The following is an 18,087-nucleotide window of genomic DNA, read 5'->3' on the forward strand; positions in this document are numbered from 1 at the left end:
AAAAGGGATTTTGCAGCATTTATAAAAATATCTGATATTGCTGAGGCCTTTTTTAAAATAGAAAAAAAAACTATACTTACCTAACCCGTTCCTGCTCCTGTCTTTTGCCTGCTTCTGAAACGAGAGCTCAGGACAGGACCTGCCTGCTCAGCCAATCACTGGTCACAGCAATGAACTCTGATGACATCCGAACTCTTAGACAAAAAAAAACCCTAAAACAAGTTTAACACCAGGATAATAATATATTTGCTTAGATTACCTTGTAATCAGTTTCTTATTATAGCGTCTTTCGTAGGCAGCACTGATGGCAAGGGAGGCCACAAAAGAGCAATCTGACACGATTGTCTGGAGACAAAACACACATTAAAAGTCAATATAAAGCCAACACCAGTGTCTGATGCACACATGGCTCAGATTTACTATAACATTCAATGGGTCCACGATTACAGAAAAATATATATATAACAATAGTGCTGCAAATAGACTACAAAATCACCATCATCAAAAAATTCTTATTTCATACATTGACAAAACTATTAGAATAGTATGCCCTTTACATTTCCTGAAAAGTTTTATAGAAGTGCAGTTGGTCTATTTAGTTATAAGTTCTACAATCTGTATCAGTACACCCCTGATGTTACTATGTACTAGAGGGATATAAGGGAATCAGCAAAAATCTGTACATCTGCTAAAAATAAAAAGCAGGTCAATGCCAGGAACAGTATGAGAAAGATGCTTTGCTTAAGGCCCCCACGTGGACTCGGCATTGAATCCTGCCTTTAATGTGTTTGAATGGGAGGGGCTCAAGCCTCCGCGCATCTCCACTTAAAGAATTGACTTGTCAATTCTTTGAGCGGAGAGGCGCTGTGAACATAGGCACGTGAGCCCTCCCGTTCAAAGAGATTGAAGGCAGAATCTCGGCACAGATTCTGTAGTGTAACCATGGCCTAACATTGTAAGAGCTATCAAGTTCAGACAACTTTTACAGATGACAGACACTTGTGACATTGTTCAGTCTTACCTGCTTAATGCTGAAACTTGATACAGTGTATATCATGGTGGGGTTGTTTGTGATTTCATCCGGCCTCACCCACTTGGAAAACATGGCTTTCTGCTTGGGGGACAAAGCCAACTTGCCGAACTTGTCCCTGAGGTGTAAAACATGTAAGTAGTCGAAAAGATAACTTTTGGGGAAAGTTTTGTATAGTATTTTCATGACAAGGTATGGAGCTAAATGTACAGTCCTGCATAGACCTTTTTCTATTATAAGGAAGCCCAGCTGATGTTGATTTACACGTATAGGAAAGCCACTGTGCCTCAATAAGCATTAAAGGGGCCATCATTTTAATTATGTGAATCCCAGATGTTGGACTCCTATTCATGAAACTTTGCTGGCTAATTATATGGAAAGGCCATCAATATTTTAGTCAGAGAAAATCCTTTATGGCCACATACACAAAACAATGCCTCTAAAGGGCATGAAAGCTGTACTGTACAGCCTTTACTTTAAAGTGTCATACACATGAAAATATTCTTACTTAAAGGAGAAGTCCGGCCAAAATTATTTTTTTATATGTTATTACTGATGGAAAGTTATACAATTTTCAAATGTACATTAATTATGGGAAATGCACATATACTGCAATTTCCCTTAATTTAGTGTATCAGGAAGTGTTAGAATTCTCTCAGAAGCAGTGACGTCACGACGAATGGTGTAATTCCTATGGAGTGTCCAGCAGGGGGCGCACTATATATAAAAGTCAATGAGTACCATTGACTTCTATGTATAGTGCGCCCCTGCTGGACACTCCATTGGAATTACAATGGATGTGTATGTAAATGTAATATACAGTGTTTTTGATTGAATACATTTATGGAATTCTTTGGGGAGCAAGTGTCCTTGCTCCCCAAAATATTCCATAAATGTAATCAATCAGTACATCACAGTAAGCCCGCCGCCACCGAACGCCCGCCGCTCTGGAATAAACTCAACTACTACTCTCATCACCTGCTCATAGCATGAGCAGGTGATGGGAGAGTAGTAGCTGGGTTATATATCTGAGATCGCCGCCGTCGCCACTGATGCTGCTGATGCCACGCAGGGGAGCCGCTCATCACTGCAGCCATCATCCCCCTCCGCTCCCCCCTCCTGCTTCTTCCGGGATCCGGGCAAACTTTACACTATCTGATGGCTGGCTCCCTGCCCGGCCGCCGGCACGTGTAATCGGAGAGCGGCGGCCGGGCGGGGAGTCAGCCATCAGATAGTGTAAAGTTTGCCCAGATCCTGGAAGAAGCAGGAGGGGGGAGCGGAGGGGGATGATGGCTGCAGTGATGAGCGGCTCCCCTGCGTGGCATCAGCAGCATCAGCGGCGACGGCGGCAATCTCAGATATATAACCCAGCTACTACTCTCCCATCACCTGCTCATGCTATGAGCAGGTGATGAGAGTAGTAGTTGAGTGTATTCCAGAGCGGCGGGCGTTCGGTGGCGGCGGGCTTACTGTGATGTACTGATTGATTACATTTATGGAATATTTTGGGGAGTAAGGACACTTGCTCCCCAAAGAATTCCATAAATGTATTCAATCAAAAACACTGTATATTACATTTACATACACATCCATTGTAATTCCAATGGAGTGTCCAGCAGGGGCGCACTATATATAGAAGTCAATGGTACTCATTGCCTTTTATATATAGTGTGCCCCCTGCTGGACACTCAATAGGAATTACACCATTCGTCGTGACGTCACTGCTTCTAAGAGAATTCTAACACTTCCTGATACACTAAATTAAGGGAAATAGCAGTATAGGAGCATTTCCCATAATTAATGTACATTAGAAAATTGTATAACTTTCCATCAGTAATAACATATAAAAAAAATAATTTTGGCTGGACTTCTCCTTTAAAGTCTTCTAGGACAAAAAAAGAAAAGCTGTGTACATGTGGCATCCAACAGGAACATACCACAATTTTTTTAGCACCTTTGTAAGGAATCAGACAGCAAAAGCTTTCATGTGAAATCTTAATCATAGGGAAGTACAGTAGAAGCCCAGTGCACTAGAATAGGAGCCCTATTATAGCTCCATACAAAATCAATCTGTGCACAATGCATAATTCCAATGTATTAACTGGAGAAAAGGTAATTAATTAAACGTAAAGGTGTATTACTGATAACAACATAATACCTAATATAACCATCCTATGATCCTGTTACTTTTTGCTTATAATTTTATAGAACAGCTTTTCTAACAATTCTAAAGAAAGGCATTTATGCTATGATTTCTGTTTATAAAACCAAGAACATTATCACCTCTCTCTATGTAGGATTACAACAATGCACTTTAGTGGTTGAGCAGAGGTATAAATTTGGAATGAAAATGGTGTTTATTGTCAGCCAATGACTTAATAATAACTAATATTACTTTGCAGCCTGTGTTCCTCTCCCTCTTGTCTATTGTGTACATGTTGATTTTATGGGGGTGGGATTTTATAAATTATGTCCCATAATGGTATGGTAATTAAATGAATATTTTTAATAATTACCAGGACTACTGGTTTTTAATGATATTTGTAGGGGTATTAAGCTGGGTTCACGCTGTATTTTTGCAATGCTTTTTTTTCATCTGATATGCAAAAAAGGATGAAAAACAGATGAAAAAATTGATGCATTTGTGTGCATCCGTTTTGATCCGTTTTTCCCTTTACTTCCATTTAAAGAAAAAAAATAATAAAAAAACTGATCAAAACATGGTCAACCACATTTTTGTATATGCTAAAAATGTGTATGCTATTTTGACCACTTTTTTGTTTATAATGGAAGTCAATGGAAAAGCAGATCAAAACAGATGCACACAAATGTGTAAAAAAACTGTGTGAACAACCCTTATGGTTTTATGTACTGTAGTTATTACTAACTTCTAGAGGTGGACTTGGCTTTGTTAATTTGTGTGGGAATTTTTTTTTTTTTGTACCCTAAGATGGTTAATAAATGATACTTACGAGTATGGCATGGGGAAGGCAAATCGCTCCCGCAGGTCAACACTCATGAAAGGCACATACTCAATGCCATTAATTTTTGAGGTCTTCCTGTAAAAAGAGAAGTATAAAGTAATGCAGTTAGAATGAATGTGTAAGGATGCGACCTGCTGGTTTTTTAGGTACCAGTAGATAAGGGCAACCATACCTGAGCACTTCTATCTCGTCTGCCGAGTACCTCTGACGGGGTGGCTCACTGTTCTGGGCCAGTCTGGCAGCCGGTGGTTTATCATTTAGACTGAAGTCTGGACCCAGAGGAAGGAAGGTTCGTGTTGGTTGGTTCTGGCTTTGCTTAGGTGCAGATGGCTTATCTTTTGAAGATGATTTAGACATTGAGTCTTTCAATGATTCTGCTCTATTGAAGAAAATAAATAAAAAATGTATATAGCACTGATTTATCAGGAAAAATGGAGCCACAGGCAGAACATGAAAGCTTCGGAATCTATGGGCATCCCTAAAGGGTCATACAGGGAGTGCATCTGCGGCAGGAATCCCACCTGTCTCAGTGTGCTATAGCCATGGGTCTATGGGAGGGCGTGCGGTCCTCCGCTGCCGACACTCTCCACTCAAAGAATTGACATGTCACTTCTCTGAGCGGAGAGTGTCGGCAGCGGAGGAGCGTGCGCTCTCCCATAGAAAAGCAGTGTTACACTGTGACAGGCAGGATTCAGTGGCAGAAAGCTCCGCGGCGGAATTCTGTCTGAAAACAACTTCTGTTATTTTAAATTAAAATGGCCGCCGCTATTTTATAGCCTGTGAACATGGTCTTAGGATTGTTCTAGCACTTGGCAGCTCATTATTTACTACTTCATGAGCAGAAAAAACCCTAACATGATATGAATCTGCACAGAAAATTAGGAAAAAACTGCTAACACATAATGAAGAAATGCACTGAAACAACATGTAAATGATCACCTGTCCAACGCTTGTCGGGCCAACTGCTTCAGTTTTGTTTGCAAGTTTTGATCTGAAGTTTCATTGGACTAAATGGAAAAAGAAAATAATTATCACAAAAAAATTTCACAATTTTATTAATATAAAAACTATAGCCAGAAATGCCAGGATGTTAAAGAGCATGAAGAGTAAATGAGTAGACTAATATATACTGCAGTTTTATGGGAAAAGATTCAGTGCAATTTATACATTTACAAGTCTGCTCATTCAGGGTTTAAGGGTCCAGTGGGTGGTCTTATTATGTATCTTCCATGTATATTTTGCACATACGATGATAAATGTCAAATTGAGTGGTAAGGACTCTATTACACAGTGATTATCTGTCAAACCAGGTTGATTTTTGCAGATATCACTCTGCCAAAGCTTCTGAAGCCAACTCTGAAGTGACATGCCATTATCACGGCCAGTGACTGGCTGAGCAGCCCGTCACTTTAGAAACACCTTGAGAAGTGCCAACAGCAGCTGTGGTGAGCGGGGAAAAAGCAGCAGGACACCGGGAAATGTGGGCAGGTAAATATAACTTTATTATTTTCTATATACAGCAAGGGCTGCACAGACATTGCTAACAATGTACGTGCAGCCCTTGCTGCACAGTCATCGAGCCGTGTAATAGGCTCAGTAAGTGAGCACGGATCTAGTATATCAGCACTCGCTTACAGCAAATGTCGGGCCGTCTAATACGGTCTTTAGGCCAATCACTGACCCTACACATAAACTATACTTAATCTTTTTCCATAAAAATATTGCATTTATCAATCTACCAATGTCACTCTATAACAGGGGTGGGGAACCTTTTCCATGTCGAGGGCCGGTCGGGCATTTATAAAATCATTCGAGGGCCGCATACCGTGCGCAGCAGGGTAGCGTGGGTTTGCAGCACCCGGGGCAAGGCAAAGTATTGTTCCCCTAATGCCCCTGCTATTGTAGTTAACCCTCTGTGATGCCCCTTGTACCTGATGTGAATCCTTAGTGATACCCTGTAGCCTGAGTTAACCCCCCAGTCATGTCCCTGGTAGCCTAATTACCCCCCCCCCCCACACCCAATGATGCCTCTGGTAGGCCTAGTTAATCCCCCCAGTCATGTCCCTGCTAGCCTAGTTAATCCCCCCAGTTATGTCCCTGCTAGCCTAGTTAATACCCCCAGTCATGTCCCTGGTAGCCTAGTTAAGCCCCTCTGTGATGTCCGTGGTAGCCTAGTTTAGCCCCTCAGTCATGTCCCTGGTAGCCTAGATAACCCCCCAGTCATGTCCCTGGTAGCCTAGTCAGCCCCCCGTCATGTCCCTGGTAGCCTAGTTAACCCCCCAGTCATGTCCCTGGTAGCATAATTAAGCCCCTCAGTCATGTCCCTGTTGGCCTTCTTAACCCCCTCAGTCATGTCCCTGGTGGCCTTCTTAACCCCCTCAGTCATGTCCCTGGTGGCCTAGTTAACCCCCAGTCATGTCCCTGGTAGCCTAGTTAACCCCCCAGTCATGTCCCTGGTAGCCTAGTTAAGCCCCTCAGTCATGTCCCTGGTGGCCTTCTTAACCCCCTCAGTCATGTCCCTGGTGGCCTTCTTAACCCCCTCAGTCATGTCCCTGGTGGCCTAGTTAACCCCTCAGTCATGTCCCTGGTGGCCTAGTTAACCCCCCAGTCATGTCCCTGGTGGCCTAGTTAACCCCCCAGTCATGTCCCTGGTGGCCTTCTTAACCCCCTCAGTCATGTCCCTGGTGGCCTAGTTAACCCCCCAGTCATGTCCCTGGTGGCCTTCTTAACCCCCTCAGTCATGTCCCTGGTGGCCTAGTTAACCCCCCCAGTCAGGTCCCTGGTGGCCTTCTTAACCTCCCAGTCAGGTCCCTGGTGGCCTTCTTAACCCCCCAGTCAGGTCCCTGGTGGCCTTCTTAACCCCCCAGTCAGGTCCCTGGTGGCCTAGTTAACCCCCCAGTCAGGTCCCCGGTGGCCTTCTTAACCCCCCAGTCAGGTCCCTGGTGGCCTTCTTAACCCCCCAGTCAGGTCCCTGGTGGCCTTCTTAACCCCCCAGTCAGGTCCCTGGTGGCCTTCTTAACCCCCCAGTCAGGTCCCTGGTGGCCTTCTTAACCCCCCATCCCCCCCAGTCATGTCCCTGGTGGCCTAGTTAATCCCCAGTGCCTGCCCCAAATAAAAAAAAAAATAAACATCCCACTCACCTTTCCTCCGCTCCCACGCTATCCAGGTCCTCTTCTTCCTCCTCTCTTCTGTGCCGGTCTTCTCTGCTCTGTTGGGGAAGGAGCCGGCACAGACACAGGAAGATGCTGTGTATGCCGGCTCCTGCCTCACCACCGCGGCGCACATAAAAGGAGAACCGCAAACCGCAGAAGACGTGTGCCGCTCTGGAGGAGAAGGAGCCGGCATACACAGCGTCCTCCTGTGTCTGGTAACTGTCACAGACACAGGAGGAAGCTGTGAATGCCGGCTCCTTCTCCTCCAGAGCAGCGCATGTCACAGGGGTGCCGCGGGCCGCATCCGGAGGTGTCAGGGGCCGGATGCGGCCCGCGGGCCGGAGGTTCCCCACCCCTGCTCTATAACATGATGCTGGTAGATTAGGCTATGTTTACACTACATAAAAGTACAGATGTTGCCATCGGCAACAACGGACGTAATTTGTACGGTGGAACACAGTGCCTTATCTTCTATGGGATCCCGGCGGGAGCATATACACAAAGCATATGCTCCGGCCGGGATCCCAAGCGGCGCGGCAAAGAACTGACATGTCAGTTCTGTCAGTTCACACAATGAAGTGATCTTTGCAGTACCTGCTGGGATGATCTTTTTAGAGATCACGGAACGGCCGGTACAATACGACGTGTGAACATAGCCTTAGGGCCCTATTCCACCGGACGATTATCGTTCAGATTATCGTTAAATCGTTCGAATCTAATCGATAATCGTTCGGTTGAAATGCAGTTAAGGATTAACAACCGAGCGAGAAATCGTTGATCGCTTTATAAGACCTGGACCTATTTCTATCGTTGCTCGTTCGCAAAACATTCGCATTGAATAAGATGTTGTTCGGTCGTTCGCAGAAGAAATAGCAAAGAAAAGAAGATCGCAAATACGATCATAAGTAATGATTATCGTTCCATGGAAAAGAGTGAACGATTCAGGTCTTTCGCAATAGCGGCCGTTTGAGTTTGTTAATTGTTAACCATTATGCGAACGATAGTCGTCCGGTGAAATAGGGCCCTTAGACTGTATGTTTAACATGAAAAGTTCCCTTTAATCCCTTAAGGACCGAGCGAATTTCCACACATTTTTTTTGTCCTTGTGTTTAAAAAGGCCATAATGATCTCATTTTTTTCACCTACAGACCCATATGAGGTCTAATTTTTTGCTATACCAATTTTATTTTGTTATGACACACTTAATTCTTCCATAAAATATGCTGAAAAAAAATTATTATTTGCGTGGTGAAATTGATTTTTTTTTTAAACTTACCCTTAGGGAACTTCTTTAAGCAATACTATGATTGCTCATAGAGATCAGTACATAGGTACTGCATTGTTCGATCTTAGCTTCACTGAAGGCAGTCTGTAGCAATCCCAGTGCCATGGTAGCCCTGGTGGCCTAGCAGAGGCTTGAGGCTGTCTATGGAGCCGATCTACCTTACCAGCCCACCAATGAAAGCATTTACAGTCCCTTTAAATGCCTCTCAGTTTTGATGTCTTTATCATTATGGAAATGAGCTCCAAAAGCTTCAGAGGTGCTTCCTTTGGACGCAAAAGCCTAGCTATGTAAATCCCAGCACTTGCCTGCCTCTGTGCTTGCTTCTATCTGCCTACAGCTGCCTAACTAACATCCACTAGGCTTTACTTTTGACTACTCTGGAAACCATACTCCTGGCATGAACGCAACTCTGGGCTTCTCCCAGCTGCCACTAGGACTTGTCTAAGCTCTCAAAAGCCCAAGTGCAGACAAGTCATTATGACCACTGGGAGAAACGTAGCTGAAGTTGAAAGTAAAGCCTAGTAAATGTCAATCAAGCAGTCTGAGACTTATAGAAGTGAGCAAAGAGGCATAGCAGGCAAGCACTGGGATTTACATAGGTGGGCTAATGCATCCAGAGGGGATACATTCTAGGCTTTTGGAGCTCATTTACATATTAATACAACAACAGCTTTCTTAGCACTGGAGGGCTCAATCTGTAAAAGTAAGGTATGCAATGAATCAGACTGAGAAGCCCTATACAACCATACACTTAGTTTAACCACCTAAAACACGTCTGCTTTAACTTTGTAGATATTGTTTGTTGATACAGTATGTTAATGCCCTAAAGAGACAGTATCATCATCAGAATGTAAACGTATGTTCCTGTCCCTCAGGCACTAGGGCCCAGGGAAAAAGAAGGCCCCCTTATGAGAACCTGACTATAAAAAGTAACTTTTAACATGCTCAAATCTAAATTATAAAATTTGTAGACAGTCGTTTAAAAATACAACCTGCCTGGCACTGTATGTATATCAGCTACATTTCTTGATAGGGTGTCAAGTTAAAGAGGTAGTGCAGTGTAAAGCATTTATTCACTAACTAACACACATTACAAAGTTGTATAACTTTGTAATGTATGTTATTTAGTGAATAAATGCTTTACACCGCACTACCCCTTTAATTTCATTGGTCAGTGGTGATCAAAATGCTGCATGAGATCTGACAATAATGCATCATTTTAATCACCATACTGACCGGAGGCAAGAACATGTGTTCATAACTGAGACCCCTGATCTTTGAGGGTCTTGTGATTGGTTCAGTATGTAAACAACCACAAAAAAAAAGATAAAATTTGCTATAGTCCAGGTTTTCACATTTTCCAAACAGCCTCTGAAAATGAATGCCAATGTCTGTTGGGCTGACAAGTGCACCAAATTCTGGTAAATCTCCCTCTCTTTTCTATATTGCCAAATCATATGGTATCGCATTTGAGCAATAATTGTCTCGTGTAAACACAGCGAACAATCAAGCGACGAGCGAGAAATCGTTCATCATGATCTTTCAACATGTTCTCAAATCATCGTTGGTCATTCGCTAAAAATTCTCAGATCGCTTTGTGTAAACAGTCTTTCACAGATTCACCCTATGTGTGAGATGGGCTTAAGCCAAATTGTTGCTTAAAATCGATAAACGATCGATTGGGCGAATTATCGCTCTGTGTAAACGGACCATTATATAATTAATTTTACTAGTTATGGAAGAACACACACTGCAGGTGTTTATGTGGTGCTGTACTCCCCACAGTGTAGGTGACAGGCCCAACATCATTTTCTGATAAAAGCTTCAGCAGTACACGAGATATCAGTACACATACTGTCTCATTCTGCAACATCACTGTATATTATAAGACATTTTGCTCACCGTTGTCAGGCAAAGCTCCACTGCCTCAGAGTACAATTCGATTGCCTCTTCTACATTCCCTTTGTCATCTTCATCAAATGCCTGGGTAACAAGGAAGCGTGCTCGTTCCAGATCCAAATGCTGCTTTGATTTTAAGGGGTCAATGTTCTGGGCTTGAACTGTGATATTGCAAACATAGAGTACATAGGTCAGTACAATCTATTAGGTTTTATAGACATTCCTCACGAAAAATATTAATAAATGTTTTGCAATAGCCGTTTTTTATAGACTTAGGGGCCTATTCCACGGAGCTATAATCAGCCGAATCGCCCGATTCGGCAGATTATCGCTCGGTGGAATAGAGGAAATGATCAGCCGATGACTGTGTCATCAGCTGATCGTTTATTTAGGCCCAAACCTAAAATGGATCGGTCACCCACCGCGCATCTCTTCATGGAATAGCGGTGCGGAGCGGGCGACCGACGATTTGAGAAGCAGCATACATTACCTAGCAGGGCTTTCCCTCGGCTCTGTCTTCCTCCCCGGGTCCTGCGGCGCAGCATCAGCTTCTGTGCGGCCTGACACGGGGAGGAAGACGGAGCGGAGGAGAAGCCCTGCTAGGTAATGTATGCTGCAAGGACATTGGTAACGATGTCCCTGCAGCCCTTGCTAACAATTGTCGGGCCGTGGAATAGGCCCAGTAAACGAGCGCCGCTCTAGCAGAACGGCGCTCGCTTAAATCGTTGATCGGGCCCTGCTCGGCCCATGGAATAGGACCCTTAATTCATCCAGTCTTCCCTTGCAGAAAGCAAGAAAGAGAAGTTCTTAGGCAATTGCTTCTCTTGGCTTGTTCCAGCGATCTGCGAGTCTGAACACCCAGACCCTGACTGATAAAAACTTTTGACATTTCTCTATATGTCAAAACATTTAAGTGACAGCGACACTTGTTGCGAATTTATCAAGACCAGCATTTTACATACCGGTCTTAAAGGAGGAGACCCCCTGGCCAGCAGCCTGGCTCCTCCAGCTGCAATGTCATGGCCTAGCGGAGGGATTGCCCGCTCAGCCAGTCAGTGGGCTGCTGGACACTGGCCATCTGGCAGGAATTGGTAAGTCAGCGCTAAGGGGGCACAGGGATGGGTAAGTATACTTTCTTTATTATGTTCCCGCACCCCCTCCCTGTCTGATTTTTAACTTTGGTGGGACTTCTGGTTTAACATGAAAGCAGCTACTTCCCCATCTATACTTCATTATGCACACCTCTTAATAAATCAGGCAGTGAATCTGGGTGTGTGCCATGCTTCTGAAATCTACAATAGTTTTAAAGTAGCGTAGCCAACTTACACTCTGCAGCATAAATTGTGATAAATATAGCATTGCAGGAGGCGACTCTTTTGAAATCCATCTGTCTGTGTAAAAGCACTCTAAATAACCAATACAAAATTGTCTTTGCGACTGCCTTGAGTGTATTTTTTTTACTTCACTACTAGGCACTGCTGAGACAACCAGGAACTTTTCAAATAATTTTAGAGTTAAAAGGGTTCTCTGGCACTTTCCAGGCAGAAATATATATTTTTAATGCCATATTTACTTTCCCTTTTCCCCGTTCCAGGAAATGGAAGAGGGTACAATGTTTGATGACCAATGATGGCCATCAATGTTAAAATTTTAAAGGATCCCTTCAAAAGGGGCTTTCCAGGTGTTTAAAACTCCAAAATTTGCTGTAAAATCATTTGTCCTTTGAAAATAAAATTAGGCTACATTTACACGTTCAGTAGTTTTTCAGGACTGTATCATGCCAGAGCCGCACGCTCCATTGTGTGACCCGTCAGGCTTGTGCAGCCGCTATTCAATGAATAGAGGTCGCACAAAAGGGACAAGTCAGTTTTTACTGCAGCCGCTAGCGATCCCAATCATTTGCAATTGAAAGTATTTTTTTAATTTATCGTGGCCATTATTGCAAATTGCAACAACGGCTGTGATAAATTAAAAAAATATGTTGTGTGACCATAGCCATAATCCGTATTTTATGCGGATAAGCAAAGGGGAAGGTAATAGTTAAATAAGTGGGAATGGTCTGTGAGTGAATGATAGTGTAGTAGGAAACGTGGAGAAGGAAGACACTTGATATCAGGAAAATTAAGCCTTTATCTTATCTTATAAGATATATTACAAAGTTTTTTTAATATCCCCTTGTACTATTGATGTATGTTGTTTGTTGAAACAACCATGCTTATTTTAGATGTTTTCCCACTAGGAACAAGGTGGAATATAAATGTATCATCAGTGAGAGTCTTGAGGACCCACATTCCTCCGAGAAGGAGTCTGACTAAGTGTGTGAACAATGAAGTGGGCACTCAAAGAAACACCACTTCAGGAAAACCTGGCCCTGGTGCATACAGTGGAAGCCCCCCCCCCCCCCCATTACATAAGAAGGCTACAGTACTATAAACAAAACATGGTAGGTGGAATCCCTGTTATGGTCCCCATACACTTTATACTTTTGTTGGCAGTACCCACTGCTCCCATCAGTGTATGTTTGAAAACTATGGGGCATATGGGGCTCTACCAGTGCTCCACCTTCAGATGATATCGACTGAAATAGTGGGTGTGATGGAAAATCATTGCCCTAAAAGAGATAAGCTGCAGCCAGAGTTTTCCACTTATGGCTTAACCTCCCCACAGAGAACACAATATGCATTGAGGCCCAGGTACTGTAAGAACCCTATTACACAGGACAATCATAGTGCAAATTATTGATATATTGTTCAAGTTTAAATGACAGTTGTTTTGTGTAAATGCAGGCAACAATGAAACGGCCAACAAGAAATCGTTCATTTGCTGCTGACACCAAAATCATTATTAATCGTTTGCTGTAATTCCGCATTCGTTCACTCATTCAGTGTAATTCCACATTGTTCCTTCATTTGCTGGGATCAGATGGAGTAAACGATTGTAGTAACGACCGTAACTAATGACAATCTTTCTGTGTAATATGGTGAACGATTTTAGGTGAACGATAAACGATCTCGTTTGCGATAGTTAATCGTTAAAAATCTCTTTGTATAATGGGAGCCTAACTTGTGCTTTTATTTTCATGTAAATGTATGTGACTTTGGTAAGGCTGGGTTCACACTACGTTTTTTTCATCCGTTTTTACAATGGATGAAAAAACCGATGGAAAAAGATACATCTGTGTGCATCTGTTTTTCCATTGACTTCCATTACAAAATAAAACACATGTTTTTTTTTAATGTACACAAAAATTTGCTTATCTACGTTTTTGTGTATGTGAAAAAGTACGGATTCGTTTTGATCCGTTTTTTTATAATGAAAGTCAATGGAGAAACAGATCAAAACAAATGCACACAAATGTATCTGTTTTTCTATACGTTATTTCATCCGTTTTTTTGTAAAAACGGTTGAAAAAAATGGATTGCAAATATGGAGTGTGAACCCAGCCCAAGTTTTATTGTGATCTTACTGGAATAATAATTATATATATGTAGTGATATAATATACTCAGCATTCCATACCACCATGTCCACTTACCTGCAGTGTAAAGAGCCTGAACTCTTTCCTGATATTCATTGATCTTTTCCTGAATATTGTCTAATGTAGATCCTGCCATTTCAGCATAAATAAGAGCTTGAGCGGCTTCCTGCATTAAAAAGACATGATTATAATTAAGTAGTGAAAGAACTAAAAACCTACAGAGCAGGTACTGTATTTCAACAGTAAAAAAGCTGAAAAAAATAACACACCTGTATTGTGCTTCTCCCATTTTATCCTATTTATGTATTATGCTTTCAAAGGGAACCTGTCACCCGGGCACCCAAAAACTGAACCCACCCGACCCCCCGATACTTCTAATTAATAAAGGTAGAGCGGGTGGTTGGGAGGGCAGGATGGCAGGGGGCTGATCGGTGCACTGGGGCGGTAGTCGTGCAGCACCAAACTGCCTTATTAGTATAGGAATTCAACTACAAACTGACCGAAACCTAACAAAGAATTAAATGTTACTATCATGATGTTAGGAATATACACCTGTTTACAGTGTCTGGATAAGCCCTCCTGTTCTCAAGGTGTGTACTGTAAGTTTATAGTCTGTCTGACAATTCAGGGAATGGACTTAATGTTAATAATAGGTGTGAATATCAAGTGATGGGGTGTCAATGTTTTACATTGAGGGGATGGGTAAGCCTAACACACTGCCTGACTGTATAATCACACCTATCACCTGATATTCACTCCTATTAATAAAAGGGTTCAAGACAATCTATGTTAGTTGGATTGTCAAATTATAATCCCTCATATATCGAAATTAGAAAGGCGTGTAAAGAAACTGTTATTAGAGTATCATACATACAGATCTATTAACATCTTGGATACAGGTCCTCTTTAAGATTGTTATGGATATCTTTTAGGTGTTCTTATTTTTAAAGCAAGTGTGTCTCATACTGTGTGTACATCACTGCTTATGACCAGGAGTTTGGTATAGAACAGTCACACAGACAACAGTGTAAGCTGCTATAATGCAGTGAACAATGCAATGCTTTTACCAAACACATGTGCACATAGAGAGGCCTATGTATTGAGTCACCTCTTCTATTTCCTGCTACCAATAGATAGGGATTTTCCCAGATACACATTTTCTGTCTTGCCCAGCAGTCCTTACAGAATTACAGCTAATGGTGACACCAGTACATAGATCAAGGAACGGCAGCTCAGCCTCCCCCTACTGTGGAATGACCTCTTTAAAAGTCACAGAGCAAGGCCAGAAACCTTTCCTATTCATGTCAATGGGATAGCTCCTGTCTATTGTTGCTATCTTTAGGCTGCATTCACACTACGTATATTTCAGTCAGTATATTTCAGTCAGTATTGCAACCAAAACCAGGAGTGGAATAAAAACACAGAAAGAATCTGTTCACACAATGTTGAAATTGAGTGGATGGCCGCCATTTAATGGCAAATATTTGCTGTTATTTTAGAACAACGGCTGTTGTATTGAAATAATGGCCGTTATTTACTGTTATATGGCGGCCATCCACTCAATTTCAACATTGTGTGAACAGATCCTTTCTGTGTTTTTAATCCACTCCTGGTTTTGGTTGCAATACTGACTGAAATATACTGACTGAAATATACATATACTGACTGAAATATACGTAGTGTGAACGCAGCCTTACGCTGTAAAGCACATATTTAAAAGGAATCTATCAGCTGCAATTCACATTCTAAAATACCGACAATGTTAGATAGCTGTTAGATCAGGAAGACACATGGTACCTTTCCTATATTTGTCTGTAATTCCAGAACATGGGAAAATGTTTTTATTATATAATGAGAAGAGTCAAAGAGGCTTTCCCAAGCTCCTTACTCCCCTCTCCCATATCTGACCCTGCTGGGGACTCAGCTTCCAGGTGTCAATCAAGCAAAGAGGGGGATAGAGGAAACATTCCTTCTTGCAGCTATTCAGGAGCTTGGGAAAGCCTTTTTGACTTGTACCAGAAAATGAAAGCATGTGTCTACATCCTGAAAGCACAGCTGGATATATGAAAGGTACCATGTGTCTCTTTCACCCAACAGCTATCTAACAGCATCAGCAGTTTGGAACATAATTTACAGCTAAATTACTTTTTACTGCTGTTAAAACAGCTCAGGTAACATCGCTGCCCCCTTAATAACGTACCAATGATAGTAAAAAAAAAAAAATTACTATACGAAAAAAAATAAATAGATCTGATAAAACAGAAAATGCCTCAGGGCCCTATTCCACAGGCCAATCAATAATGTAAACGAGCGCCGGTCTGCTAGATTGGCGCTTGTTTACTGGGCCTATTCCACGGCCCGATGATCATTTAGCGAGGGCTGCAGGGACATAGTTACCGATGTCCTTGCAGCCCTTGCAGCATACATTACCTAGCAGGACTTCTCCTCCGCTCCGTCTTCATCCTGGTCCCACTCGCAGCATCAACTCCTGACTGAGCTGTCAGACCGCTCAGCCAATCACTGGCTGCAGCGGTCCCGGTCTGTGATTGGCTGAGCGGTCTGACAGCTCAGTCAGGCGGCATCGAAGCTGCTGCTGCGCGTGGGACCGGGATAAAGATGGAGCAGAGGAGAAGCCCTGCTAGGTAATGTATGCTGCTTGAATCATCGGTCGCCTGCCCCGCATCGTTTTTCCACGCAGCGGTGCACGGTGGGTGACCTATGATTTTAGGTTTGGGCCTAAATAAACGATCAGCCGATGACACAATCATCGGCCGATCGTTTTCTCTATTCCACCGAGCGACAATCGGCCGAATCGGGCCGATTATCGCTCTGTGGAATAAGCCCCCTAGTGTCTGACTCTAATCAGTAAAAACACACTAAGCAGCACAATCCCACAGGGCTAGTCTTCCACAAACATGGATGGTACACAGTTGTCATCAATCACTGCCACTATAGCTAAACCTTATTTTTCTGTAGAATTACTAGTAATAAATCTTATACATCAGCGACAGATCTGGTAGCTAAATGGAAATTGCACCATTCGGTTCTATTTACATGAAATATCCGTTAATATGTGCCTCAATGTGAAGAAGAAAACACACTTATTGCAATCGTGACATCTTGTCAATGGTATTTGATCCATAACAGGAAGGGGTGAATACAGAGAGTGCGGTCACGTGCACAGACCTGACATACACAGGATTACTCAGCCACAGATTACATGACTAGTATAATCAGAAGGAAGAACACTAATAATAAGGTGATGAGTAAACTAGAGAAGATACTACAGCAGTAAATAGGAGACCATATCCACAGTGCTAAGCCCTTCTGGAGATATGTAGAATTACATAGTGTAATACATGGTCCTGCCAAGTCCACCAGAGAAAGCCACACTCCCCACCATGCTGTGGGTTACAGATGTGTGTATATGTAAAGTGGGGTCACCTGTCTAATCAGAGCTGACAAATATACGCCAGAAATAAACCAAACTTTTGTCAAACAACTATACAGTGGTACCTTGGTTTAAGAGCGTTTTGACTTAAGAGCTCACAGTTTTTCAAAATTGTGACTCAGTTTAAGAGCTTTGCTTTGGTTTAAGAGCTCCCTGTACTGAGTGGGAAGAGGAGTGGAGGAGGGACATGGTCCGCATAGCGGGGTCTACAGCCCTGTACTCAGGAAGTCTCCCTCACCTTCCAAATCATAGCAGATCCACTTCAGGCTGGGGCTCACATCAGGGGACAGGACTGTGAAGGCAGTCTCTCCATAGCTGTAACCCCTCTCTCCCTGGACAGAGAGTGCTGCATGTATGTGCCCACATCTGTACTGCTCATTCATTCATACTCCCTGCAGTCTGTCCTCCCTTGTGTTTTCCATCCTCTCCATTACTGTACAGTAACTTATAATATCACAGATTCTGCTGTTTTTGAATGTTTGTTTCATTTACATGTTATTCAGAATAATAAATCATTATTTTTCGGTAGTGGAACCAATTGTCTGCATTTCTATGATTTTTTATGGGAAAATTTGCTTTGGTTTAAGAGTGGATTTGGATTACAAGCGCAATCCCGGAACGAATTATGCTCGTAATCAAGGGCACCACTGTAGTTTTTAAGAAAACTAATAGGTGGTCTAAACTTTGTCTAAACAGTCTTCGGTACGCCAGATTTGAGAGTCAACCAGAGCCAGTCAGTGTAGGGGCACAGAACTTAAAAAAGGGAACCAATCATATCATCACATGCATCATAGTATACTGTAGATTTA

General features: G+C 42.7%; 1 protein-coding gene across 1 annotated transcript in view; it reads right to left on the reverse strand.

Annotated features, from left to right (window-relative positions):
* Positions 1–18,087, reverse strand: part of CAPN7 (calpain 7) — a 45,335-nt gene that overhangs the window by 21,323 nt on the left and 5,925 nt on the right. Inside the window, exons 2-8 of the mRNA XM_069958325.1 lie at positions 13,885–13,993; positions 10,354–10,511; positions 4,954–5,021; positions 4,187–4,393; positions 4,003–4,089; positions 1,022–1,148; positions 260–345 (exon numbers count right to left, since the gene is read on the reverse strand). Of these exons, the coding sequence (XP_069814426.1) occupies positions 260–345; positions 1,022–1,148; positions 4,003–4,089; positions 4,187–4,393; positions 4,954–5,021; positions 10,354–10,511; positions 13,885–13,993 (842 nt within the window). The remainder of the gene's footprint in view (positions 1–259; positions 346–1,021; positions 1,149–4,002; positions 4,090–4,186; positions 4,394–4,953; positions 5,022–10,353; positions 10,512–13,884; positions 13,994–18,087) is intronic.

This window comes from Dendropsophus ebraccatus, chromosome 2 (assembly GCF_027789765.1).
Source record: "Dendropsophus ebraccatus isolate aDenEbr1 chromosome 2, aDenEbr1.pat, whole genome shotgun sequence".
NCBI lineage: Eukaryota > Metazoa > Chordata > Amphibia > Anura > Hylidae > Dendropsophus > Dendropsophus ebraccatus.